A 26,673-nucleotide genomic window follows, 5' to 3' on the forward strand; every position below is an offset into this window, starting at 1 on the left:
TGCCTGAAGCTGAAGACTGAGAAGTTGAAGGTGTTGCAGTTGGAGTTTCAAAAGTGGGCTTCTCTGTCGTTGATGGTTGGGTAGTAGGCTTTCCTGTGGCTGTGATGATTTTTTCAGTTGTTACAACTGGTGTTTCTGTGGTTGATTTCGTTGTGGTTGTGGGTCGTTCACTGATTGTGGAAGTTGCAGTTGACTTTTCTGTTGTTGTCAAGGTGGTGGACTTTAATGTACTTCTGCTTGTTCTGGTGGACATTTCTGTGATTGTTGTTGTAGTGGGTTTTTCTGTGACTGTTGTTGTAGTGGTGGTGGGTTTTTCTGTGATTATGGTTGTGGTGGAGGTGGGTTTTTCTGTGGTGGTGGTTGTAGTGGAAGTGGGTTTTTCTGTGATTGTAGTTGTAGCGGAGGTGGGTTTTTCTGTGGTTGTTGTTGTTGTGGGTTTTTCTGTGATTATGGTTGTGGTGGAGGTGGGTTTTTCTGTGGTTGTTGTAGTGGTGGGTTTTTCTGTGGTTGTTGTGGGTTTTTCTATGGTTGTAACAGAACTAGTGCTGGGCTTTTCTGTAGTTGTTACTGACGTTGTGGAGGACCTTTCTGTTGTAGTTGTTGGTGAAGATGTAACTGTGGTTGAAGGCCCACAAATGTTAATGCAACATTTGACTCGTATTTCATAGTCGAGACAAATAGGAGATGTATCTTGATCTTTGTTATGACAGATTAGTCCATTTGTTGGATTGCATGTTACTTTTTGTTCCAAGTTTTTCAAAGGTATATCTTTGTATTCTTTTGCTCTACATTCAATTTCCAGAGGTTTACTGCAAACATTTAGATCTGGATCAGTAATTTTGTCTATGGTTTCATAATCTCCACCATTGTCAGGGTAATCATTGTTTATCCAGTCTGACCACTTACAACGAAAGCAGTCAGTGGTTGTTTTGCTGGTTGGTGTTTCTGTGATTGTGGTTGTTGTGGGTTTTTCTGTGGTTGTGGTTGTTGTAGTGGTGGGTTTTTCTGTGGTTGTTGTGGGTTTTTCTATGGTTGTTACAGAACTAGTGCTGGGCTTTTCTGTAGATATTGTAGTTGTAATCTCACCCTGTGGTTTTGTATGTGGTGTTGATGTAACCACTGGATTTGTAATTTCTTCAGCAGGTGTTGTGGGTTTTTTAGTCGTAAGGGCAGTGGGCTTTTCAGTGATTATTGTTGTTGACTTTCCTGTTATTGCTGTGGTTGTGGGTTTTTCTGTGATTGTTGTTGTTGTTGAAGTGGGGTTTTCTGTGGTTGTTGTTGTGCTCGTGGGTGTTTCTGTGTTTGTGGTTGTAGTGGTGGTGGATTTTTCTATGATTTTAGTTGTTTTGGGTTTTTCTGTGGTTGTGGTTGTAGTGGAGGTGGGATTTTCTGTGGTTGTAGTGCTAGTGGGTTTTTCAGTGGTTGTTGTAATGGTGGTGGATTTTTCTGTGATTATGGTTGTAGTGGAGGTGGATTTTTCTGTGACTGTAGTTGTAGTAGAGGTGGGTTTTTCTGTGGTTGTTGTTGTTGTGGGTTTTTCTGTGACTATGGTTGTAGTGGAGGTGGGTTTTTCTGTGGTTGTTGTTGTGGGTTTTTCTGTGATTATGGTTGTAGTGGAGGTGGGTTTTTCTGTGGTTTTTGTTGTGGGTTTTTCTGTGATTGTGGTTGTAGTGGAGGTGGGTTTTTCTGTGGTTGTTGTTGTGGTGGTGGTCACGACCTCACTTGTAAAACTTGGAGTGGGAGAGATGAGATTTGTTGTTTTGATTGTCATTTCTTTCGTTGTTGAGGTTGTTTTTTCTGTGATGCCAAAAAAAGTAAAAGGGTAAATCATCAAGTCATCTTTCAAATGTTCAAAATTCACTCACTAGAAATCTTCCACTCTTATGATGTGAAAGTCTATTTCTTACCAGATGTGATGAAAGTAAAGGCTGTTGTTGTTGATGTTTGGGTGGGTGGAGTTGTAGGGCAGCTTCTTATATTTCTGGTAATATTTCCATCTTTCCCACAAACAGCAGTGATACAGGTTCCATCTCCATCATGTGTGTCATAGACCTTATCTCCATACTTGTATATATGTCCTTTATATGAACAAGTGCAAGCTGCAAAAAAGAGAAGGCATCATTCAAATCTTTATTGTTTTCATACCATTCATAATATTGTCTTTTCAATTAATTTGTACATTATGTAGCTTTGTCATTGAGAACTGAGGCAATCGGTAAAACTATAACTAGGGTTGGGCAATATATCAAATATAATTGATGTATTGCAGCTTGTTTCATGTGGAATAAAGGAAATGACTATATCACCAACACCGAGTATAAATTGTCACATAAGTCTTCTAAGACACCGGCATTAAAGTCACATAGGCATTTCGCTCCTCATGCTTTCTCCTGTGGTGGTCTCTTTCTCACAAACACTACCCCACCCCTCCAAAGGTGTCTGTTTTATGCAATGTTGCTAGCATGTCTATTTTGCTGGAAACCGCGCATGTGATGCTTGAAAAAAAGGCCACTCTAACCTTTTAAAATGGGAGCTGAAATGAAAAACAAAGACCTTAGGGTGAAATTTCTTTCTCAGGGAGTCTTGTCATTTGGTTATGATTTCTCCCTTTTTGCAAATTTAAAATTGTTCTAATAGAAACGACTGATGAATATACAGCAAAAAAAGTCTGTTTTAATTCAGACAAATGTTGCAAGGACTGGAATCATCATACTCCTGCGATTTTATACATCAAGGTATTAAATTATGCAATTATGAGGTGCTTTATAGGAGATTTCAAAATATCAAGATATATATCATATATCATATATCATATTATTTGTATATCACCCAAAACTAATTATAACCATAATAATGTTTATGATTCTCACCGTGGACATCATAGCTGCAATTCACCTTTGCTGAGGAACAATAACTGAAAGATAAATGAAGGAAGAAAAGTTAATCTTGAAAATATGTACAGTGTAAACAGAATGAATGTAAATTTTTTGCCTTATGTCTATATTTAATTTCTTCTGTCTCATTTCAAGTTATTTTCACAATTACCTTAAAGTGGCAATCGGCAACCTTTCAGCTTAACCCCCCTTGCATTTCCAAGTAGTATTAATGTTGGTGCCGCTGCACAAAGACTGGCTCAAATATAACTGAACATAGTAAGTTTAACTACTGCTTATTTTATGAAAGGACACCAGCAGAAAATGGTTTCTTTGTTTATATTATCAAATGGACAATGATTCATAGATGTAAGAATTTAGAAGAACAACAACTTTTTAACCTTTTAAGATTTTGAACTTGAAACCTCGATCTCAGTGCAATGATGTAGGCAGAGTAAAACCCCTGGTTGTATTAATAAGTAGAAATAAGGCCAACTGAGTGTCGGTTTGGAGCTCTCTCCATAGTAAGAAAGCCATCGGGACTGCTTTTACTAACCCTGTCAATCTCTTTACCGACCGTCTCTCTAGTCCTGGTGGATAAGTCCAGGGCTGAATTTTTATCCTAGTCCAACCATGGCTTTCTCCATCGAGTTAATGCCCATCTGAGGTTCACTCTTGTTTTACCTCAGTTTCTATCACTCTCTGTCCTCACCTTCTTTGCCTTCTCCGACAATAAGGCTCTTTTCTTTCACCAGGTTTCCACAGTTAGATGACTACTCGGGAAAACAAAGGAACTACCCTCTTTCTGTTTTGGTTGCACAGCAGCAGACGTGCTTTTTTTGTGCTGTAAATTGAGTCTTAATTATTTCATAAAGTTTTGTGCCCAGTGGCAGACAGAATTGCATAGTGGAAGCTAGGCTTATAGGGAACCGATCTAAATGCAGATAGCATCATTATTCCTTAGCTATTAAATTTTGAAATCAACATTTACTTTACAATGATAAGATGAAGTAAAAACTTGTCTATTGCCACTTTAATTTCTTTACTATATAAATACATATAAGGATAGCTACTGTGATAGTTTTCACTCCATATAGTTGAAGAACAAGTGTACATTATTTCAGTATAACAGCTCTTAAAAAATATATAGGTTATCATTAATTATTATTGATTAATAATGATAAATAATTATTCATTTTTCACCAACTCTAGCATTACTAAGGAAGTTTTCTTACCAGTTGTGACAGTTTTCCTTTGGAGGCATGAATTCCCCATCTTTGTAATGTTTTCCTTCATCATCATAGCAGCCACATTTCTCCTTTGATACACACTCCATGGTAGGTTCTCTCACATAAGGTCTTTCAGGTGGGCATCTTGGATAGCACCCTTAAAAAGTTACATGTTAAATTAAACTGCAAAACTAGAAAAGAACAGGTGCTGACAAGGTGTCTAACCTAAACCTTGTGTGCAACTCTGAGTGGTGAAATTGAATGAAAAATCCATAACACATCAGTAAGCACAAAAAAAGCATATTTCTGCTAAACCGCCTAAGTAGAAAAGACCATTCATGGTCAATTATTTCTCTCTAAATAATAGTAGCCTTAATTATACATATATAATCCCTTTCATGTCATTTGTACCTTCTAATGCTGGGATTTGATTGTAGCATATTCCTGAGGGATTCCTGCATGTCTTCATGCAAGGTTTTCCACAAGGCTCATAGTGCCATTCACACTCTCCATCAGGGTTGTAAAAATCACAGAATAGAGCTAATGGAACAAAGAAAGGGACATTAATATAGTTATTCTCATACTTAATTAACATTAACTATGAAACCTTTATAATACAATGAGTGTCAGCCTTAATTTGAAAACTATATTATTAAAGGTTCTGTAAAAGAGAGACTATGTTCTATGTAAAGATTAGCTAAGTGTAGTAATGGCGTCCTTAGCAGACAACAAAGTCACACCCCCTCTGTGTGTTGTAATCTGAGTTTCTCTGGTCTTTGTTTTGGTAGCCGGCAAGGGCAGATCTACAGGGGGGCAAGGGGGGGGCAGCTGCATCCCCACTGTAAAGCCTTGCCCCCCCAGCTGCCCCCCTAACTTTTGTGTTTTTAAAATTGTACTAAAAACAAACTGCCACTATGTCCACAATCTTCCCAAAGCACTGAATCAAACAATGAATTGACCAAAAGTGAATCATTGTAAATGTTATCTTAGGCTTCTCAAATATTTAGCCACGGCCCTGCATCAAACGTGCAGAGTGGCGTTCACACAGAGCGAGTCTGCCTGCAAAGAGTGGAACAGCTGAGGTGCTCCGAGAACGGTTGGTTTCCCCAGGTGACGTTTAAACGCACCAATTTAACGAAAAGTTAAATTTGGAATGAATTTAATGTAAGATAAAGGCGACTCAGCAATAACAGCACGTCCATTAATCATTAGCCAAAAGTGAAATTGCTCACTCATGATTTGTAGGAGCATTTTGCACTTTGATTAGTTTTGATTTTTATTAAAGACCAGAAGAGCTTGATACAAAATATTGAAAACTGGCATGTTTGAATTGATAACGTTTAACAGAGGGTCGCTGTTTCGGGGCGTTAAGTTACAACTGACAGTGACAGTGCTAGGAGATCGATCATTTTTATTTGATTAGCTAAGCAGTACTATAGAATCCACATACTCTCACATATCACAGCAATGAGGCTGCACAAATTAGACCAGGTTGCTTCCCTTACTGTCAAACTTGGAAAATGACAAACACAATGGGCTTAAGTAGTCTAAACATAACTGCTTGTGTGTGTGTGATAAATCTTATATTTGTTATATTTATCAGATACAAGGATTTTAACTAGAGCTTTTCACATCTTGACTCCCGCAGGCCAGAGTAGCTGGAGTGATTAAAATGAAAAAGGAAATGTAAAAGTAGGGATATTGCCAGTTTTTTTGGCAAGAAAATGCTGAGGACTGAACAGGAAGAAGAGTAGGAGAGAAATGAAAAAGGAGAAGAAGACAGCATGCTGGAGAGACCAGGAGGGTCAGAGCAGGAGAAGGCCACAGAATGAAGAGTGGAAGAAATAAGTGAAGAAGAAGAGGAAAAAGAAGAAATTAATGTGAGGGATAAAGATGAAGTTTCAGATTCAGAAAGAGTGACAGAGGCAAGGAGTGATAAGGAGGCAGATGATGATGATAGGGAGACAGAGGGTCCTCCTTCTGCAATTCCAGCTGGACCATGGTATGTTGTTGTTTTATCTAATGTGTTGCCCTTTTATTTAGTTTTTGTCCTGTGTCAATCTGTATTTTTAAACTTGTGCCTGCTGCTTCTATGAGAATGCCAAACTGAATTTTGTTGTAGAAACTACAATCACTTGGGTAGTGGGTTTATACTGGGCATGATATAACAATAAATAGTTTAAAAGTATTTTTGTGGCTCTTTTGTTGAATCCATTTACATATACAGTATATGGGGATTCCCACATACCGTGCCCCCATGCCACCCTGCCAAGACCTCTTGCCACCCCTCTGCCACCCCATATAGAATTTTCTAGATCCGCCACTAGTAGCCAGTCTAGTACCAGTAATAATTTGTGTATGAGTCCCCCTCCGAGTAATTTGTGCAACCATGAATTTGTTCAGCAAATGTTGCTATTGCTAGCTGGCTTACTGCCAGCATTGCTGTGCAGCATGTCACAACAATACAAGCATGGGCTAATGGTTGTGGCTGGATTGTTTATTGTTGGCTCTTATGTACACGGTAACTTTATTCAATTGTGCAACTTGTGTGTTTAGTGGCTGTTTTCAGTGTGCTCTGAGGTGTGCCTGACAAAGCATTTGTTGTGGTCTGAGATGCTGGTGGTCTAGTGCGACACCTAGTGGCTGTGACAATCCTTTACAGAACCTTTAAATTCCGATGCTGATGCTGACAGATGACATAATACATGGTAATATTCATTTTATCTCCTCACAGAAACACAAATAAAACACGTACGGCAAATTGTGGGAGTCCTCCATTTCACGCAGGCCCCGGCCTTTTTACAGACTGCTGCGTAGACTGCTACTGCTGAGCAGAAACACTCACAATCTCCCCCTGTATTGCAGGCGCATGTGTCTTTCACACAGGCATCATAAAAGCTTTGGGGATCCACCTTTTTGAAGGAAGCCATTGTAAATGCAAGCAGAAGCTGAATTGTATTTTCCTTGCTAGTTATACATAAAGCCATTCTGTACACCTGAAACTAATTACAATGACTATATATGCCATGTGACATTCATTGGCAGTTTTCTTACCTTTGAATGGCACTCAGCAAATACTTCATTATTGATAATGCTGCAGTGTTTTAATGCCCAGGCCTGCCTGTGTGAGTACAGACTGCAGGGATTTTTTAGCTTGTCTGCATTAGGACAGGTAGGCGACACTTTCCAGCTGTTCCCAAACTCAAGGGCTTCAACCACAACTTCTTTGTTTCTGGTGGTGAAATCATTCTTGATGTTCCCATCATAATTCCCACACAGACCACAGACTCTGCCCTGGTATAAAATGAGATCCGCTTACTTTGTAAAATGATAACCTTATTAACATGTATCTCACTTGGCTACCTGTATATCTGCTCACTCACCTTGAATGTGGAGCTGAGTGTGATCATCAGTGTTGTCTTTTTATTCCAGATGACAACAAGGCCATTCTTTGCCTCAATGACAAGATATGTACCTATAGTGCTGATGTGATAGGGTATGTCCACCCCTTTGCTTTGCTCAATAACTCTGACATTTTCTTCTGAAAGAACAATTTCTTTGTTCTGAAAGAAATAAAACACGCTCATTGTAGTCCCATAAAGTTATAATCAGCATTCTTTTAAAAGAATTATTTCAATTGCATATAATAGTGTTAAATACCCCTAAGTAGAGCTTGATAACAGTGGAGCAGATGCTTTCAGTTGTTCCACATGGGATGCTCTCAGTCACGACCCTGAAGGTGCCATTCATATCATCCCCACAATAATCCTGCAAGATATTGATATTAGTATGACAAGATTGATTTTTGACTAATCACAAATACTAAACAAAAATATGTGCTATACCTGCGAGAAGATGTAACCACAGCCCCCTTTAAAGGAGAATTCCTTTTCATCAAAAGTGATGTAATGCCCTTCTCCATATATGGTACAGGTTCCACCACATTCATGATGTGTACAATTCCATTTACTGTTTTTGCAGGTGCTATGATTTAAAAGGATTAATTAATGTCAATGTATGTCCTCAATTTAAAAAAAAAAGTGACTACAACAGAGAGCTGACACAGCATTTCATCAGGGTAAGATATGAAAGCTCACCAGGTGTTGCAGTCCACAGTGAGAGTCTGTCCAGAATTATAAAATTGTCCATTATGTGGGCAGGGACAGTCCTTCTCCTCAACACAGCCTCCTTTACCATCTGCCATCAGACCAGCAGGACATACACAGCCCGAGATACACTGTGTGTTGACCTATACAGTTTAATAGTAGAGTAGTTAACATGTGATTCTGCTGCTTTAGCATACATGTATAGAATATTCAACAATAGTAATGCGCTAGTGTTAGTGATATTCTTACACATTCTGTGTCCAGAGTCTGACAGCTTTTTTGGCACTCTGATCCCTTGTCACCTGGCTTTGCATTGGAGCAGCTGAAGAAAACCATTGGACTGGCGCATGCTGATGACAATGATAGTGTGTTACAAAGGACATCACCATATAGCTTTCATACTTCGCTATAGTAGGAATACTATGATGGGGTGAGTGCTTTGTACCTACATTCATTTTTGTGGCTTCCTGTACAGTTTAATTTTCCACCATGGCAGGAGCTAGAATGCATAGAAAGACAAACAAGGTGGACAAAGAAGAGAAATACATTTTCTTGTTAATTCTTGCTAGTTGTTGCTCAGTTTCTTTCTGATACTAAAACTCGAACAGTGGTTCCCAATTGGTCTAGCCTTGAGGATCTGCAGTTTTCCTTAGGCCATGTTCAGGCTAATTTGTGCCCTACATGAAAAAAACGCAGACCTCTGATTCATATGAATGCAGACAGGCTGTCAATGCAGTGGTGGTGCTAACACAGGGGCTCGGGCAGACCAACGCAGGGTCACTGAGCCAAAAAAACATTGTCTTTGTCTACACATAGGCTAACTTGACTGCAACAAACAGAAAACTACATTGACATAGGGAAGTTTAGTGATTCCAGTTCAACAGACACAACAGTGTTTCTGGAAATGCCTGTGTCCAGTGAAACCAATCCCTTGAGAAGAAAGCCATGCTGACACAAGGTCAAACCCCTGGATCTTCCTCCTGTCCACTGAACCGCTGTATTACCAAATGAAATCAATACCATTGCAATAAAAAGTGCAATTATGGATTAAAAACCATCAATATTGAAACTATTGCATCAGCAATTAGCAAATTCAAGCTTAGGCCCAATAACATCAACAGAGGGATAAAGAATTTGTTTTGTTGAAAATAATAGAAGAAAAGTTGTTTACAAGTTAAACTTAAGGCAAGGCCGGTAAGGGCCGTACTTCACTGAGTACAATATACTGAGGGGTTTTTGGGTTAATCATCACTCGCAGTAAAAAAAATGTGATATATTATTTGTCATGTTTCTGTCAAGCAGTTAAGTTGTGGAACACACTTCCACCCCTGCAATTAGCAGTGGAGATCCCAGAGGGTCTGCCACAACATGAAGGGCAACCATTGCTAGGCTACTTATTTTGAAATGCTGCACTCTTTAATGCAGCAATTCACTATTTAGTGATTTTAGTTTTAAAAAATAACACTGTACTGGACGTACTCTACACTTTAAAAGTGAGTGAAGTTGACCCACAATTCACTCAGGAGACTGTGGCTGAGAGGTTAAGGCACCAACCATTAGCTGCAACATCTCTGGTTCATCCTCTTGCCATGAACCTTTGTTGCATCGTGTTCACCACCTCTCTCCTCTCATTTCATCTCACTACGATCAGCTGACTAATAAAATGCCCAAAATATTACAATAAAAAACATTGTTTTGCTTAAATTTTACAAGAAAACTTGTGAAATCCTCACCAAGTTTGTCCATGGACCCTGATGACGTGCCTGGGCCGCACCACTGTGTCTCCCATATGACAAGCACATTGTGAGGCTGATACACACTCCCCCTTCTCATTTAGGTAAGTTCCTTCAGCACAGCCACAGCCATCAAGTGGAGTAATTTCAACCTCACATGTTAGGTCTGACTGACTAAGAGAGCGACAGGTGCGACCACAGCTTTTCATCTGGTAGTCGTACACCAAAGTAGAAGGGCAGGCCCTTGTGTATTTCTCTGTTGAAAGGAAATATATCGCTTAAGGTTTGAATACTATAAATAAACACCAATTTCCTTTATTGCACATTTTTATATTTTGAGTAAAACTTACGGCACGTGGTGTCCCTCCATCCATTCAGTAAGACACCTTCAGCAGCACATGCATGGACATAGGACGATATGGCAGCACACATGCACTCCTCACTGTTTTCACAGGCGCAAGTATCATAAATACAAAACTGCAGAGAGAAGCAGCAACAAGCTTAATGAATAGTTGAAATGTACAGTTGTTCAATAAGCAACATAACACAAATACATTAATACACACACATTAGACTATATACAAAAAGAAATCACTGCTTACAGCTTGATAGTTTTCTGGGTTTATTTCAGAATGGCACTTGGCAAAAATCCCTTTTGGGTCTGACAGCAAGGAGCACCAGTGTTTGGCGTATTTCTCTAAAAGAAAGCAAATAAACCTGTTTACTGATAGAGGGTTTTGAAGAGTGACAATAAAATATGGAGCATACTGCCTGCGACCTACCCTTGTCTACGCTCAAAATGCAGGGGTCCCCTAGTATATTTGTCACATCGGGGCAGCTTGATTTGGTCTTCCATGTGTTGGCAAATGTCCCAGCCGTTCCCTCAATCAATCCATTTGTGGTTCTGAAGTCGTCAGCCCCAACATCATTAAAATCTCCACAAAGGCCTGAAAAAAGATACTTTGACTTTATACTCACTGATGTACTCCCTGTAAAAGGTTGATGTTTAATACTATTATCAAATGTGCTCAAGAATTAAAACACACCATTGAGTTTTCCCTTATTGGACACACTGGCTTTGATGTAGATCTGCATAACGGGTGTGAGCTGAATCTCAAGATCAAGCCCATAGGTGGTGTGGATAACAATGAAGAATGTCGATGGGCTGAAGACTGTTATGTCATCTGTGAAGGAAAAAAACATTTTCACATTGAATAAAGAGACTTTTACTTTACTCAGCAATGTCAATATCTAAACATACAACTAACAGAACGGGTCCCTCACCCATGAAAAAAGGCAGTTGAGAGACCAATTTGTTATAAAAGACCTGTCCGTTGGCTTCAACTACAATCATCTGCTGCGGGAAAAAATGACAAAAAAACATCAGGAAACATATTTCCACACATTACACGTTATTAAGAGAGAACCATAGTATACTGTAATATTACCGTGTGTTTTGGCAGCATTAGAGTGACTGCAGACAGGCAAGTTGATTTGTCTGATTTTTCACATCTGACCAGGTCACCAAGGACAGTGAAAGTCCCATTAGTTTCCTAAAGTCAAGAGGATTAAAATATATTTGATTACAAATTGTTCTCTTATTTACCTGTACTTCAATTTTGTGTAAAAAGGATAAATGAATTAGTTTGAATTTCTAACCTTGGAGAGGACATAAGAGCAGTCTCCATGGAAAGTATATGTTTTGTCATCATAGGTGGAGATGTGGGAGCCCCCCAGTATGGAGCAGATACCAGGACAGTTCATATCCTTGCAGCTCCACTCACCCTTAGTACAGGTGCTGTCAACAGAGTATAGTTAGTTCAACTGGACAGACCATCTTAAATACACGTTGTAAATATAAATATAATGAATTTAAGAAAGTGATTACCATTCATGACATGCCCTTGAGTATGTTTCCCCTGGATTGTATGGCTTGCCATTGTGTAAGCAGGAGCACTGGTTGACAGCATCACACCCACTTTGTGTAATGTCATCAAAGACAGTCCCTGGGGAGAGATATAATGACATGCTTAGTTCTTAGACCAAGAGTAGAATGCTCTACATTTATATTGCAAAATATTTTGCACTTATTTTATTATCAGTGTCCCAAGTGTGCAGAACACCGTAGGTGTCATGGGAAAATTAGTAAATAGCTTTTCAATTACTTAATTTGTGTTCTCAATCAATAATTTGTGTGCACAGATTAATAGAACATAACAGACAATATTTTTGAAATATTAACACATGTTAAAACGTTTTGACAGATAACAACAGACTAAATCTTGAGCATATCCGTCCAAAATTAAAACAAAACTGCATTTAATACAAGCACCTCATTTAGATTTCACTGTTCGTTATTTGACAACTGACACCTTTTACAGTATCTTGCAATACATTAGGCAATAATAATTATGCACCTAAATGATTGCAGCCAAACCTATGTCCAATATACTGCAGCATCGCAACTGTATAAAGCAGTGGCTCTCAAAGTGGTCTGTGGCTTGGGGACCCCTAGGGGTACCTGGGGTTCTTAGGGGACCTAAGCAAAAGAGGAATAATTTATTTTCACTATAATTCCATCCATAGGTAACCCAACGACAGAATGTATGACTATTTTGGTCATGGGTTACAAACACTTTCTATAATAAAACATCTAAAAGCACAAATCTTATCAAATGGGGGTCCTTGGTCTAATGTGTGTGAGTGTAGGGGACCTTGAAGTGAAAACATTTGATAACAGTGTTGAGGGGACAAGGAAATGGGCGGACTGGGTTCATTACAACAAATAAATGTCTGTGATCTTAATGTTTATAGATCGTTGATGCAATAAAATTCGGACGCACCAATTTTCCTGGAGCCAGGCTAGATACATGGAATATAATGATAATACCTATACCCGAAATCAACTAAGAGAGGGCAACAAAACAGCACCCTACAGGCCATTTCAATAAAATCGTATTTGAAAAGATATGACAGGCTAATTTCTACTAGACAGCAGCTACAGCAGGTTGAGAAATACAAGGCCAAGATTTATCATTTTAGTAATTTTTGTTTCTGATTGTTTTGGTTCTGCTGATTTGCTTTTGTCCTTATATCTGCTGTCTGTCTCATTGGGCTCATGTTCACCCATGTCACCGCTATAGCCTACTGGGGCCGGCCTTGTCTAGCAGCAGCATCAAAGGAAAAGCCAGTCTCGTTTCGTAGAATGTTTTCATCCATGTTTTTTACGCACCGATACACAAGCTAGGGGTTAAGTCTGCTGGACTCTTAACATGATCTGTGCTGGTTTTAACATCAGGGAACTTACCGGGTGGACAGAAGCATCCATCTATACAGTGATCCTCACACATTTGGCTTCTCTGGGGGTTGCTGCAGGTGTCAGTACAGGGACTACCACATTCTTTGTACTCCATGTTGAAGGGGCATGTTCTTGCTGTTTAGCACACAAAAAAAAATGCACATCAGAAACACTGATTTTGATAAATAACTACCCTGAAACAATTGAAGCTTGAACATACATGTGTTCTTGATTGCTGCTCTTACCACATAGTTGCGTGGTTTTCCATTGCTGTGGTTTCCCGCCTGTGTGAGCACACTGACGGGAGTACTCTGAGATGGTCGAACACAAGCATGAAGTGCTGTTGCTCTTACAATGGCACAAATCCTTTGCACAGGCTTTGATAAAGGAGTCAGTATCAATCAGGTTTTGACAGCTGAGGAAGGCAGGTCCTGACAGCAGGTTCTTGCAGAGGTCTTTCTGTGGTTCAAAGTATATGATGTATTTAAATTGTACCTAAATGTTGTGTATGAAATTATATAAAACAAATCCATTTTCACATACCTGGTCTGCACAGGTCTTTGTAGCTGTAGAGATTTCTTCACAGTTTTCAGTGGGACCATTGACTTTCCAGACCTCCCCGTAATCCTCAGGAGTAACAGAATCCCCTGTAGAAAAAGAAAGAGTTTATGTAAAGACTAATTTTGTACAATTCCGTTTCTTTTAAGATTTATTATTTAGTATTTACCTGCTCTGATGAACTCATCATAAATCTGGACTCCGTTGAAGTCACCACACAGGCCACATGTCTGATTCTTGAATTTTGCATCCAGCTCAACCTTTAAACCAGTGAAAATTAGATTTGAATAAACTCGACAATTGGTATTATTTCATTTTTGCTTGTCACTAGTTGTAGTCTGATGAAGCTGCCTTTCTTTTTTGTGTTCTACTATACCACAAAGAATTTCATCATCTACTGGTGAAGGACATGCGATTCAATCACACACATTTTGTATACACATTATCATCAACACAGTGTGTCAGGTTCAGTGCAGTCATAGACAGAAAAAATATGTCATCGAGCAAGACACTGAATCTTCACAGTTCTTTATTTCACCTGAATCTGTTCCCTAATCTCTTGATTAGCAGTCAAATGGAATATTGTGTATGTATTTTCAGAGCTCAGTATATACGCTTATTTGTAAGCTATCAAAATAATCAATATCAGATATCATTTATACGCAGGGGTGAAAATAGGCCGGTGCGGTCCGGTACTGCGTACTACTAAAAGATTCAGTGGTGGTACGCAGAAGGCTACCGATAAAAGGGGAAAGCAGCTGCCTGCCCAAAACCCACATTCAAAAAAAAAGTCACGGTCACATTTTCAGCGAAAGACACACACACGCGCCAACGTTATGTCATATTAAACAACACGTAGTCTCCGTATTAATTGCTTCTAAGTCGTTCAGAAGTGCTGTCCGCCAACGCGCTGCAGCTGGTTAATATCGTTTAGCAGGCATGTTTGTTGCAAAATCTCCCGAGTAAAATGTGTAGTAGAATATCTTGTTATGTTTCAGGATATTCTGTCTTATTCCAACAATACAGACAGCTGCTCAGACAAGCTGTGTGTGAGGCGACGATCAGGGATTACTCTGCAACTCACAGCGCCTGAGAAAAGTGCCTTTCATTTATTGTTCTGGCACGCTCGAGACCACGGACTCGGGATGATACGAAGGAGTATTAGGGCCATGGATGAGAAAAAAAATGAGGGGAGGAAGATTTTTTTCACCATGCACTTCGAGAAAAAAGTTGAACTGATTCAGAAGAGGAGGATTTTAATTTTAATTTTGCCTTTCGAGATTAAAGTCGATGATATCAAACATGTTATTGATAGCCTATATTATGATAATAATATTAGGCTCATAAACACAGTGTAGTTGTCAGCATTAGGACTTTGAAGAGATTGTGCCGAAAACTGCATCTGTTCAGAAGAAAAAACTACACAAGCTTGAGAGAGGTGGCCGCATTTGTGCAAACTGAAATAGCGGGTAATGGACAAATGCAAGGATATCGATAGTTACACCTGCGTGCAATTCAGAGGGGATATGTTGTATCACAAGACACAATAAGCCTGTGGAGCTCAGGCGGGCGCGGCGTCTGAGACGCAGACAGCCATCCAACGCGCTGTGGCACATGGATTCGTACGATAAGCCCAAGTCGTGCAGCATTGCTATCAATGGTGATATTGATGGTTTTAGTCGCTATGTAGTGTAGATGGAGGCTTACAGAACAAACAACGACCGCAAAGTAATAGCACATCCATTGCGCGCTTGGGAGGATGCCCGGAAAGACTGCGCGCTGACAGAGGCACGAAAAATGACAGGAGGACCTGACTTTATTCTCAACATTTCGACTTTATTCTCGAAAGGCAAAATAATAATAATAATAATAAAATCTTCCTCTTCGACATTGCGACTTTTTTTCTCGAAGTGCATGATGAAAAAAAATCTTCCTCCTCTCATTTTTTTCTCATCCATGGCCCTAATACTCCTTTTTTTAACCATTAAAACAAATCATTGTTATACACAGTGTCAAGTGTTTCTATTTTCTTTCTACTCCATACAGATATTAAAATATTGAATGCTTTTTTTGTCAGGGATGCATGAAGTCCAGGAAAGAGGGAAACAATATGATTGAATTAATATGAATTAACATACCCAGAGGGAGTCTTCTTGATTCCACATGATGACCAAACCCAGCTTTGCCTGGATTTTGACATATGAAGCACTTCTTTCAATTGAAATGCCATCTTGGCTGAATGGTATAGCGACACTAGAGAGGGCCAAAAAAAAATTATCATAGTAATAAGATGTGACATTAAACATTGCTGTAACCAGTAATCGGCTGGTAATGAAAAGACACATTATCATAACAGACTCACAGGTTATCATCAACTTTGATGGAAGTGTTGGCTAATTCCACAACAATCCCCTCAAGTTTCATAGTGACCGTCTTGATGGTGATGACCCCATGTATCTCCTGTCGCTGGAGCTGAATATTGAAATCCTCATAGCTGCCTTTACACTGGGATGCGAGGATGTAGTTGCAAGTGAAAGGAAGCTGGAAGAAATCTCCATCGAAAGTCCTGAAATGGTAGTTTCCCCATGTACTGCAGAACTGGTCGTCGTGAGAGTGTCTCACTTCTAGTTTGTGAAGAGAAAAGCACTTATTATGTTGTAGTTTAAATTATAAATGATGTTTGATTTGTTATCTTTCATCTTACAAAGAAAAAACCCCAATTACCTGTCATCACTGGCATTTTAGTCACTGACTGAACCATGACTTAAAAGAGAAGAAAAACATTTTTACAGTCAGTACTAATTATCATACTGTCAGATAAAAGCGGTCTATATTTATATTTGCATTGTCCGGTATGGTATTGGAAAAAAAAAATCCAACAATTTAGGTTGACTGTTTTGAATTTTCCTCTCAGGATATATATTTTTACTTGATAGACACTCTCAATTAATAAGGTTCTGTTTGTGTCTCATTCAGCGGACATACCAGTGGTGGCTGCAGGTAGTCCAAGGCAGAGGGTGAGCCAAGGTATCACCCATTCAAGTGGCATCCTGGCTGTTCTCATGATCCTTGCGTGGTCCCTGTCCTGAGATGGTGGATGACTCCTCAAAAGCCAAATGGTACCACACGACGTCAATGACTTGTAATATACTTTGCTGGATGTTTGCAGTTTAGGAGGAGATATTTTGGGTGTCAACACTGGAAGCCTTTATTTCCACAAAGATTACATACGATTAAGAGATTGCTTGTAGCATCTGTCTGTGTTATAAAGCATCCTATCAGTCACTCTGAGGTTCCACAGAACTATTTTGAATTTTTTTTCTTTGGTAAACATCAACGTGTCAACTAAGCTGTCATTCATTTTTAGATGATGATACACTCCACTGTATGCCATTTTTTATTCATGTCCTGTTTCTTGAGAGAGCAAGATTAGTATTCATGCATACTTAAACAGGAATCATGTATTTTACTCACTGATCCTTGGCATATATGGTTTGTGCCTCTCTATCTGTTAAGTAAATTCACAATTCACTTGCTCATTCATTGACCAAACATTTGACAAAGACTTAACAGACTTATGAAACAGGTACTGACAGTCTAGCAGTCTAGCATGTCCCTTTTCCCTTACCAGTAGCATTCACTACTCTTAGATTAACGCTTGAACACAAAAACTGAACCGCTTTGCCAAATGACTTCAGCTACAAGCTACACATGAGAAAAACTATGTGTTTGATAATAGTAATGGCTTGTTGACTTCTCAGCCACTAGACTGGGGGCTAACTTTAGAGAAGTTTATGCTTTCTGAATGGGACTAACATGGCGCCAGGATTTTTTGGAGTCAGGGTCTATTAGACGTCAGTTATATTGCACCTGAAGGTGCTTCCACTTTGGCCTTAGCCTCCAGACGTGGTAGTTGCCAACTGGTGAGGGATGCGACACCACTCTTTCAAAAAATATTCCCTCATTTGTTGTTTGGATGGTTGTTGAATGGCTGTCTATTGTATCCGTTGAAATCTGGTGAACGTGAAGCTCAAAATATATGATTCACATCATTTTTCATGCTTGTCAAAAGGCCTTCTGTTCCATCTGTGTTGTGTTTCTATGTTAGAAGCACGACAGAAACATGTGTACAGTACTCTAACACACTACTTTGTTTAAAACAACTTAGTGACAGTCATTTCAGTGTGTTTGTGAAATGAGGAGTGTTACAAGTTAAATAGTCTTATGTCAATATATATTACATCCTGAACAGTCCTGCCTCTAATCAAAACTCTCTAAGGGGAATTTGGCAAATTGACTGCCCTCCCTGAATCAACACATCACAGGGAAATTGAACTTCCTCATCATACAGCTGTCCAACTGTGGAAGTGATCCAAAGCCATATTTGCCCTTGGAGGAGCTCCCATTTGAGTCGCTATTTGAGAGCATGCAAAATAACTTCATATTCCGCTTTAGTTTCGAGGAACCCCACAGAAGACGATAGATAAATGAACTTTAGTAAACAGCATTTCAAGTTTTATAAAGCTAAACACTTTTATAAATCCTGGGATGGGAGACTGGTTACGTGATCATCCCAATTAAATAGCATGTACAACTGAATGCTCTGTTTAAACATCATCATTGTTGGCAAATTTCCACAGGCAGGTTCGTGGTGAACATAGTAGCAGGTAAGGTCGGCAAGGCCCTGGTGCTTGGCTTTGCCTCAGTGCAAGGAAGTAAATAGAAAGGCTAAATAAATTTACACTATGCTCATCTATTCAATTTGTGTTTAACTTCTTTACTGAAATATTTACACAGTGTTTGTGATAAGTTTATCTGTATTGAATTTGTTATATTAAAAGGATAACTTGACCTGAAGCTCTGGTGATGATTTGCGTTGAGTTTATTCAGACCCAGCAGACGGAGCCCAAGAGACATATGAAAATGTTAGTTCTGTTAGTTCTGTAATGATGAGGAGTAAGGAATGAGGAGGATTCATTCATTCATTATTGAAAAATGGAATTTATCTGTATAGTGTATATATAGTGTATATTCAGCAGGACCCCACCCCCTTCCTCCCAGACATCTCCCCCAGTATCACTCTCCAGCTTTAGTCACGCCTACCTACTCCGCCAAACACAGTCAAGATACTTGATTCTGTTGTGTTCTGTTCTATTGTTTAATAGTCACGTTTTATTTGAAACATAATGATAGTATACTAGTAGTAGTAACACAACAAAACAATACAAGAGAACAGACATGAACAGAGTTGCATCTTTTTATTTGATCAGTTGATAAATACTTTTGCTATACTTTCACTAATACAATCACTATATTATGAATAATATGGGAAGAACTTTTACAGCCCACATCCATTAATGTGATGACCGATTTTTTGTTACACTATGGGAGGCTTCGCCTCCTGCGAGAAGGGTGTCCAGCAGCTTTGGTGCATTCTGTTTGGTCACAGCCACACTCCTCCACATGGATGTAGGAGTGGGGAACCACGTCTCCATTCAGGCAGTACAAGTTAACAGTACGCCTGCTGGAGCGTGTCTCCTTACAGCAGGAGCAATAGTGCTGCATACTTGCTGCTAATTGGGAGTACCTGGAGAAAGAAGAAGAGAATGAAAAAATAAAAACCTATGCAAACTACACCTAAACATTTTTTTAACTTTCCAAATTTGAATGGCTTTGTGACTTGGTGCTGTATAAGCTGTATATACTGCTTATACACTGTATATACTGTATAAGCAATCTCATACTTACTTGGTGAAAGTATTGCAGGATCCTTCACAATATGGTATTTCTACCTCCTCATAAGACTGACAGCCCTTATGCGAAACAACGGTTTTCATGGATAGTAACTTGCAGGCTTTCTCTTTCTCCACACCTTTTCAGAAAAGACATGCAATTAGTTTGTTTTCATATAACTTCTAGCTAAAAATAAAGGAAATGTCATACTTACAAGTTGTACAACAGCCATCTGCTGCGGTCTGAATTGTATCCTTAGGAGGAAAATACACAACATCAGCATAATTTGTTTTAATTTATGTCCTCGCAGACATAAACAATCATTGAAAGTGATACTTACAGGTTGGCAGTTGCTCTCCTCGAAAGGTGGGCATACAATGTGTGATCTGATTGTTGTTAAAGTCTCACCACTCTTAACACATATGTACTGTTCACATTTACTGTCAGGTGGTGACCAGGTGTCTCCTTTCTGAAGAGCAGAGAGATGGACACACACACACACACACACACACACACACACACACACACACACACACACACACACACACACACACACACACACACACAGGTACATTAAGCGAGAATACGCACATCAAAATGCTGAGATTTTAAACATTTACATGTACAGAAAAACAGAGATGATAAGCTTACCGACAACAGTTGATTGGTACCATTAACACTGAAGATACAGTGTGTCTGTACACACTTCCCACAGCATTCATTTGCTTCACCTTCCTTATACTCATATCCCTGAGAGAACAGAGAGAGTTAAGTTGCCATGTCCAGTTTTACAAGTTTACCCTTACTCTGAGGAAAAACAAGTTGCATTGTATGTGTATGTGTTTATGAATATGATGGATGGTTTTTCTCTTACCAGTTCACAGTCCTCTTGACATTGCTGAAACTCACACTTTATTTTGAATAGACCAGTCTTTGGATCCACCTCATTGGTACAGGTGCAATCTTGACATAGAGGCCCAGGAACTGAAGAACCAGGCTTGCAAATAAAGAGGAAATGTGGTCATACTCAGAGTTTGAAGTGCTATAGAAATTATTAATAGAAAAATCTGATATATAAACAAATTATGAGACTACCATCCTCACATTTCCATTTCTTATTTACCTGGTATTCAGTCTCTCTGTGGACACAAACTCTTTTGGGCTCTAGATAAGAATAAGAGAATGGGAATTACTTTAAAATGTAACTGCAATCATTAGGTTTTATATAAGTTGAAGCTATGAATTAATGAGCTCACCACAGGTATGCTCTAGACAGCATTTTCCCTCAGGGACATCAACAACTGGAATATGTCCAACTGGACAGTTCATGTTGTAAACTGGACAAGTGTTGCTTTGACATTCTGTGGAGATGATAAAACAGTGAGCCATCCTGAAGAATCAATATCAATTTACAGCATCCTGAAAAATCTGGAAGACAAATGTGTATTGATGCTACATGACTTACGGCAAACATAGACAGAACAGCAGGGGTCTAAGGGATTTGTTTGGTTGACAAGGACAAACCCTGGACTGGTGCAGTTTGCTGCAGGTGGTACTGGGCACACCTTAGGCTCGCAAGTCACAGTCCTAGTGGACTCCTTACAGATGCAGTTTTGGCAATTGTGCTCAAACTTCTCATCAAACTGAAAGAATAAACCACAGTAGTGATTTTATTGTCTCTTGCAAGTAAACAATACACGTTTGGATTTTAACTGAGCATAAACAGAAGACTCACCTCACGAGGAATGCCCTCAGAATCAAGACATCCTGTAGGAAAATGATTAACCCTGTAAGGCTTTGTTATTGTTAAAATATGTTCAGCTCATTAATAAGACTTGAGGATATACATCATACTCACCACACTTATCAACACATATGCCAGACTCTTTGTTGAAGAGTTTCTTTCCATCAGGACAAAAGCAACCCTCAGTAGTGAAGTTCAAAGTTGATTCATTTGGACTGCAACATTGAATCATCAGGAAGGAACAGTTGCTTTACATTATTTCTTTCACTTTTCTACAACAGATAACTTTAATACAGTGTATCTATCACTATTTTGTTAATAAAAAATATTGATTGCCATGTTCCTATGTGCCCCTACTCACAGGAAGTATGCGAACTGTAAAATTATTACACTCCATTTCTGTTCAAACTTACTCGTCTTCGCAGGTTGGCTGTTCTGCAGGACCACATGGCTTGTAAACTTTATTTGATGGGCAGTCACTTGCTGTTAGTGAAGAAAAGAACTCAATTGGTTATTTTAAAAACACATACTGTCTACAAACTGAAAATATGCTAAAATGCAACAAATGTAATTAAGTTACCCCTCCTGATTCCACTGGTCCCAATGTTTACACGAAAATAATAATATGGGGTTGCTTACCACATAGTGTTGTTTGGTTCCTCCAGTGAATGCAAACCCCAGCCTGAGCACAGGCAGCAGCATAAGTCTGCAAACTTGTGCACTCCACTGCTTTGTTGGAAAGATGACAACTATCAAAAACACAACCTTGGTAGAAATGGTCAGGGGAGACAAAGGGATGGCACGCTGCAAAGACACTGTGAAAGTAAAACAAACATTAATTCAAATTAAAATGCTATTGAGTTTTCATTGCAATATGTCAAAGTTATGGGGATGTATGTGAACTGCTACAATGGATTAGTGAATGTCTACCTGCTCTTAAGCAGGCCGCATATATCATTTGGCGTGCATGAAGTTCCAGTTGGTTCAGGTTCAGGTCTGTTGGTGGGCAACACAGGTGGTATCTTGCAGCTGGGCGGGGAAATGTCTTTTGCAAGCCAATAGTCGGCCATCACTGCACAACTTTTCACCAGCTGGCCTCCAGGCAACATGCAGTCATCTGCTTGGTTGTTGTTGCATGTTCCTGATAATACAGTCACAAAACAGGTTAATATTACATGCTAACCTCAAACTAATAATTTATTAATATGGCACTGGAGAGAGGGATGCTCTTACCACAATGGCCTTGTGTGTTTTTGCCAAAGTACTGAAATGGAAGATTAACGCTAAAGCCAACTAGTCCAAATGTAATGACAACTTTTAGGGGAGGGATCTCCAAAACCAAATTAATGCCAGAATCCATGATTCTAATATCATCTTGTGAATAAGGTAGTTTCAGATGTTTTTCGTTTTTCAGTGCCTGCAGGGAAAAAAATACACTAGTGACAAGAAAAAACATAATATACTAAGACAAAAAGATCCATCATCTAAACTGACAGTAATTACATACTCAGTTCAAATTAATTTGTTATTTGTTGGTGAATTTTTCAGAACATACTATAAAACTTTGATATAGCCATGTATTGTTTTACCTCCAATTCAACTGCTCCATTAAGGTTATGGTTGATGAGTCTGATAGCTTGCGATCTGTATGATACAATTATTGATCTTGGACAAGAAACATCTTCAGTGGGATCACAAAAGACATTGTCAATATAAATCTTCAACTGATGTTTTGGTGAAATCTCTTCCATCAAAATGTAACTACAGTTTCCTTGATAACTGTAGTACAATCCATCAAATGTGATGTAATGTGGATCTCCCCAGCCTTCACATACACCTGACAAGAAACAACAAAAAAAAAGTTCAAAATCTAAAATTGTTTTAAAAGAGAAACATAAGAGTCAATAAATGTGTCATGCATCCTTAACCACAGAATGGCTTACAGTCACAAGCATAATATTGGCAGCAGTAGTGCTCGTCATAAACAAGAACTGGTTTCTTTCCATTGGTACAAGTGATGTTCTCAAGGGGTGGACATTCATAAGGAACTATTTCAACTGTATTGTTCTCAATGCATCTGGCCATGGTGCAGTTGCACAAATAGAAGGTCTCATTTTGCTATTGTAGAGAGAAAAAAAGAGGATAAAATTAGTGGTATTTTGAAATATTTAGCAAAATATGCAAGTGCAAAAAAAGCTTATTTTCTTTTAAAGTGAAAATGTGCTCGTTAAAGGTTCTGTGAACGAGGTTTTACACAACAATTTAGCAAGACACAAATATTTTCTGGTAAAGATATAGTGGAGTAATTATGACCTGAGCAGGGAGCAAACACACACCTGGCTTTGCTGAGATGGAGAGCCCTACGACTGATTAAAAGGTTCCAGCCTGACAAGGAAACTAGTTCTTCTTCTCTTCCATGCATAACATGGCTACATAATGCCAGATATCTGTTTCTATCACTGGTTACAGATGGCTTGATAACGTTAGTTAACTCGTTTTTAGCGATGTTATGAATTTGTTGCTATCACTTTTTGCCTTAATGCCAATATTGTGCATATTGCATCAGTGCTAGCATGGGCGTGAGTGTGTACACAGGGTAACTTTATTCAGTTGTACTTCCTGTTGTGTGTTTACTGACTGCTTTCACTGGGCTTTGTGAGAATTTGCTAAGAACATGAAGGGGGGGCAAAGGGTGGCCGACGAAGCATTTGTTTTGGTCTCAGATGCAGGTGGTATAGTGTAACATCTAGTGGCAGTGACAATAATTTAACCTTTAAATGTGCTCTAAGTATAACATAAAACATATAATTCGACGTGAGATAAGAAGGTTCTTACCACTGCGCCCCATTCAGGACAGGTAGGTCCAGGAGGTGTGGTTGTAGGAGTAGGTGTAGGCACAGGTGTGGTGCAAATTTCTGTCTTGTTGCGAATCTCACAAGTATGAGAACATATCATTGTGAGACATAAACCTGATCCAAGGTGTTCCCTGTCAAATATTACCTCCCCTAAAGATGAGAAGAAAGACAAATAATACATTAAACAGTGATAAACATTTAAAACAAAAGAACAAATTGTGTCAGAGAAATATGTAATTTTTGTTTTGTTTACCTGGCTTATACTGCTTGCCATTAACTACACAGAAGCATGGTGTAATAGGAGGTTGGGTTGATTGTGTCGTAGATTTTGTGGTCGTGCTTGGTTCCTCAGTTGTAGTGGGAGGTTGGGTTGATGGTGTAGGTTTTGTGGTCGTGGTTGGTCCTGCAGTTGTGGTAGGAGGTTTGGTTGATGAGGTTGTAGATTCTGTAGTTGTGGTTGGTCCTGGAGTTGTGGTAGGAGGTTTGGTTGATGAGGTTGTAGATTCTGTAGTTGTGGTTGGTCCTTCTGTTGTAGTGGGAGGTTGGGTTGATGGTGTTGTAGATTTTGTGGTTGTGCTTGGCTCCTCAGTTGTAGTGGGAGGTTGGGTTGATGGTGTTGTAGATTTTGTGGTCGTGGTTGGTCCTGCAGTTGTGGTGGGAGGTTGGGTTGATGGTGTCGTAGATTTTGTGGTTGTGCTTGGCTCCTCAGTTGTAGTGGGAGGTTGGGTTGATGGTGTAGGTTTTGTGGTTGTGGTTGGTCCTGCAGTTGTGGTAGGAGGTTTGGTTGATGAGGTTGTAGATTCTGTAGTTGTGGTTGGTCCTGGAGTTGTGGTAGGAGGTTTGGTTGATGAGGTTGTAGATTCTGTAGTTGTGGTTGGTCCTTCAGTTGTAGTGGGAGGTTGGGTTGATGGTGTTGTAGATTTTGTGGTTGTGCTTGGCTCCTCAGTTGTAGTGGGAGGTTGGGTTGATGGTGTTGTAGATTTTGTGGTTGTGCTTGGCTCCTCAGTTGTAGTGGGAGGTTGGGTTGATGGTGTTGTAGATTTTGTGGTTGTGGTTGGTCCTGCAGTTGTGGTAGGAGGTTGGGTTGATGGTGTTGTAGATTCTGTGGTTGTAGTTGGTCCTTCAGTTGTAGTGGGAGGTTGGGTTGATGGTGTTGTAGATTTTGTGGTTGTGCTTGGCTCCTCAGTTGTAGTGGGAGGTTGGGTTGATGGTGTCGTAGATTTTGTGGTCGTGGTTGGTCCTGCAGTTGTAGTGGGAGGTTGGGTTGATAGTGTTGTAGATTTTGTGGTTGTGGTTGGTCCTACAGTTGTGGTAGGAGGTTTGGTTGATGATGTTGTGGATTCTGTGGTTGTGGTTGGTCCTTCAGTTGTAGTGGGAGGTTGGGTTGATGGTGTAGGTTTTGTGGTCGTGGTTGGTCCTGCAGTTGTGGTAGGAGGTTTGGTTGATGAGGTTGTAGATTCTGTAGTTGTGGTTGGTCCTTCAGTTGTAGTGGGAGGTTGGGTTGATGGTGTAGGTTTTGTGGTCGTGGTTGGTCCTGCAGTTGTGGTAGGAGGTTTGGTTGATGAGGTTGTAGATTCTGTAGTTGTGGTTGGTCCTGCAGTTGTGGTAGGAGGTTTGGTTGATGAGGTTGTAGATTCTGTAGTTGTGGTTGGTCCTTCAGTTGTAGTGGGAGGTTGGGTTGATGGTGTAGGTTTTGTGGTCGTGGTTGGTCCTGCAGTTGTGGTAGGAGGTTTGGTTGATGAGGTTGTAGATTCTGTAGTTGTGGTTGGTCCTTCTGTTGTATCGGGAGGTTGGGTTGATGGTGTTGTAGATTTTGTGGTTGTGCTTGGTTCCTCAGTTGTAGTGGGAGGTTTGGTTGATGAGGTTGTAGATTTTGTGGTTGTGGTTGGTCCTGGAGTTGTGGTAGGAGGTTGGGTTGATGGTGTTGTAGATTCTGTGGTTGTAGTTGGTCCTTCAGTTGTAGTGGGAGGTTGGGTTGATGGTGTTGTAGATTTTGTGGTTGTGCTTGGCTCCTCAGTTGTAGTGGGAGGTTGGGTTGATGGTGTCGTAGATTTTGTGGTCGTGGTTGGTCCTGCAGTTGTGGTGGGAGGTTGGGTTGATGGTGTCGTAGATTTTGTGGTTGTGCTTGGCTCCTCAGTTGTAGTGGGAGGTTGGGTTGATGGTGTAGGTTTTGTGGTTGTGGTTGGTCCTGCAGTTGTGGTAGGAGGGTTGGTTGATGGGGTTGTAGATTTTGTGGTTGTGGTTGGTCCTGGAGTTGTGGTAGGAGGTTTGGTTGAGGAGGTTGTAGATTCTGTAGTTGTGGTTGGTCCTTCAGTTGTAGTGGGAGGTTGAGTTGATGGTGTTGTAGATTTTGTGGTTGTAGTTGGTCCTGCAGTTGTAGTGGGAGGTTGGGTTGATGGTGTTGTAGATTTTGTGGTTGTGCTTGGCTCCTCAGTTGTAGTGGGAGGTTGGGTTGATGGTGTAGGTTTTGTGGTCGTGGTTGGTCCTGCAGTTGTTGTAGGAAGTTTGGTTGATGAGGTTGTAGATTTTGTGGTTGTGGTTGGT

The 26,673-nt window shown here is 39.8% G+C and overlaps 2 protein-coding genes across 2 annotated transcripts; both read right to left on the reverse strand.

Moving 5' to 3' along the window:
- Positions 1-539: 539 nt before the first annotated feature.
- LOC111229745 (mucin-5B-like) lies at positions 540-16,537 on the reverse strand. Its single transcript, XM_022756216.1, has 27 exons — positions 16,522-16,537; positions 16,160-16,421; positions 15,936-16,050; positions 13,967-14,057; positions 13,783-13,886; positions 13,485-13,698; positions 13,249-13,374; positions 11,830-11,947; positions 11,584-11,739; positions 11,390-11,480; positions 11,226-11,298; positions 10,988-11,125; positions 10,724-10,888; positions 10,544-10,638; positions 10,292-10,418; positions 9,942-10,197; positions 8,697-8,707; positions 8,458-8,558; positions 8,200-8,351; positions 7,948-8,086; positions 7,763-7,870; positions 7,486-7,665; positions 7,157-7,396; positions 6,858-7,014; positions 4,514-4,642; positions 4,109-4,259; positions 540-615 (listed from the first exon to the last, which is right to left on the reverse strand). Exons 1-27 carry the CDS (start codon positions 16,535-16,537, stop codon positions 540-542), a joined length of 3,591 nt encoding a protein of 1,196 aa, XP_022611937.1.
- Positions 16,538-19,040: 2,503 nt separating this feature from the next.
- On the reverse strand, positions 19,041-24,730 carry LOC111229602 (intestinal mucin-like protein). The gene is made up of 19 exons (XM_022755995.1): positions 24,383-24,730; positions 24,110-24,279; positions 23,218-23,392; positions 22,864-23,111; positions 22,508-22,691; positions 22,205-22,415; positions 21,914-22,089; positions 21,688-21,757; positions 21,389-21,489; positions 21,266-21,297; positions 20,996-21,173; positions 20,787-20,891; positions 20,654-20,694; positions 20,405-20,527; positions 20,182-20,280; positions 19,871-19,999; positions 19,745-19,784; positions 19,546-19,669; positions 19,041-19,384 (listed from the first exon to the last, which is right to left on the reverse strand). The coding sequence occupies exons 2-19, from the start codon at positions 24,227-24,229 to the stop codon at positions 19,180-19,182; spliced, it is 2,361 nt and encodes a 786-aa protein (XP_022611716.1). The 5' UTR covers positions 24,230-24,279; positions 24,383-24,730; the 3' UTR covers positions 19,041-19,179.
- Between the last annotated feature and the right edge of the window lie 1,943 nt (positions 24,731-26,673).

This window comes from Seriola dumerili, unplaced genomic scaffold (genome assembly GCF_002260705.1).
Source record: "Seriola dumerili isolate Sdu_G_001 unplaced genomic scaffold, Sdu_1.0 BDQW01000242.1, whole genome shotgun sequence".
NCBI classification, from domain to species: Eukaryota; Metazoa; Chordata; class Actinopteri; order Carangiformes; family Carangidae; genus Seriola; species Seriola dumerili.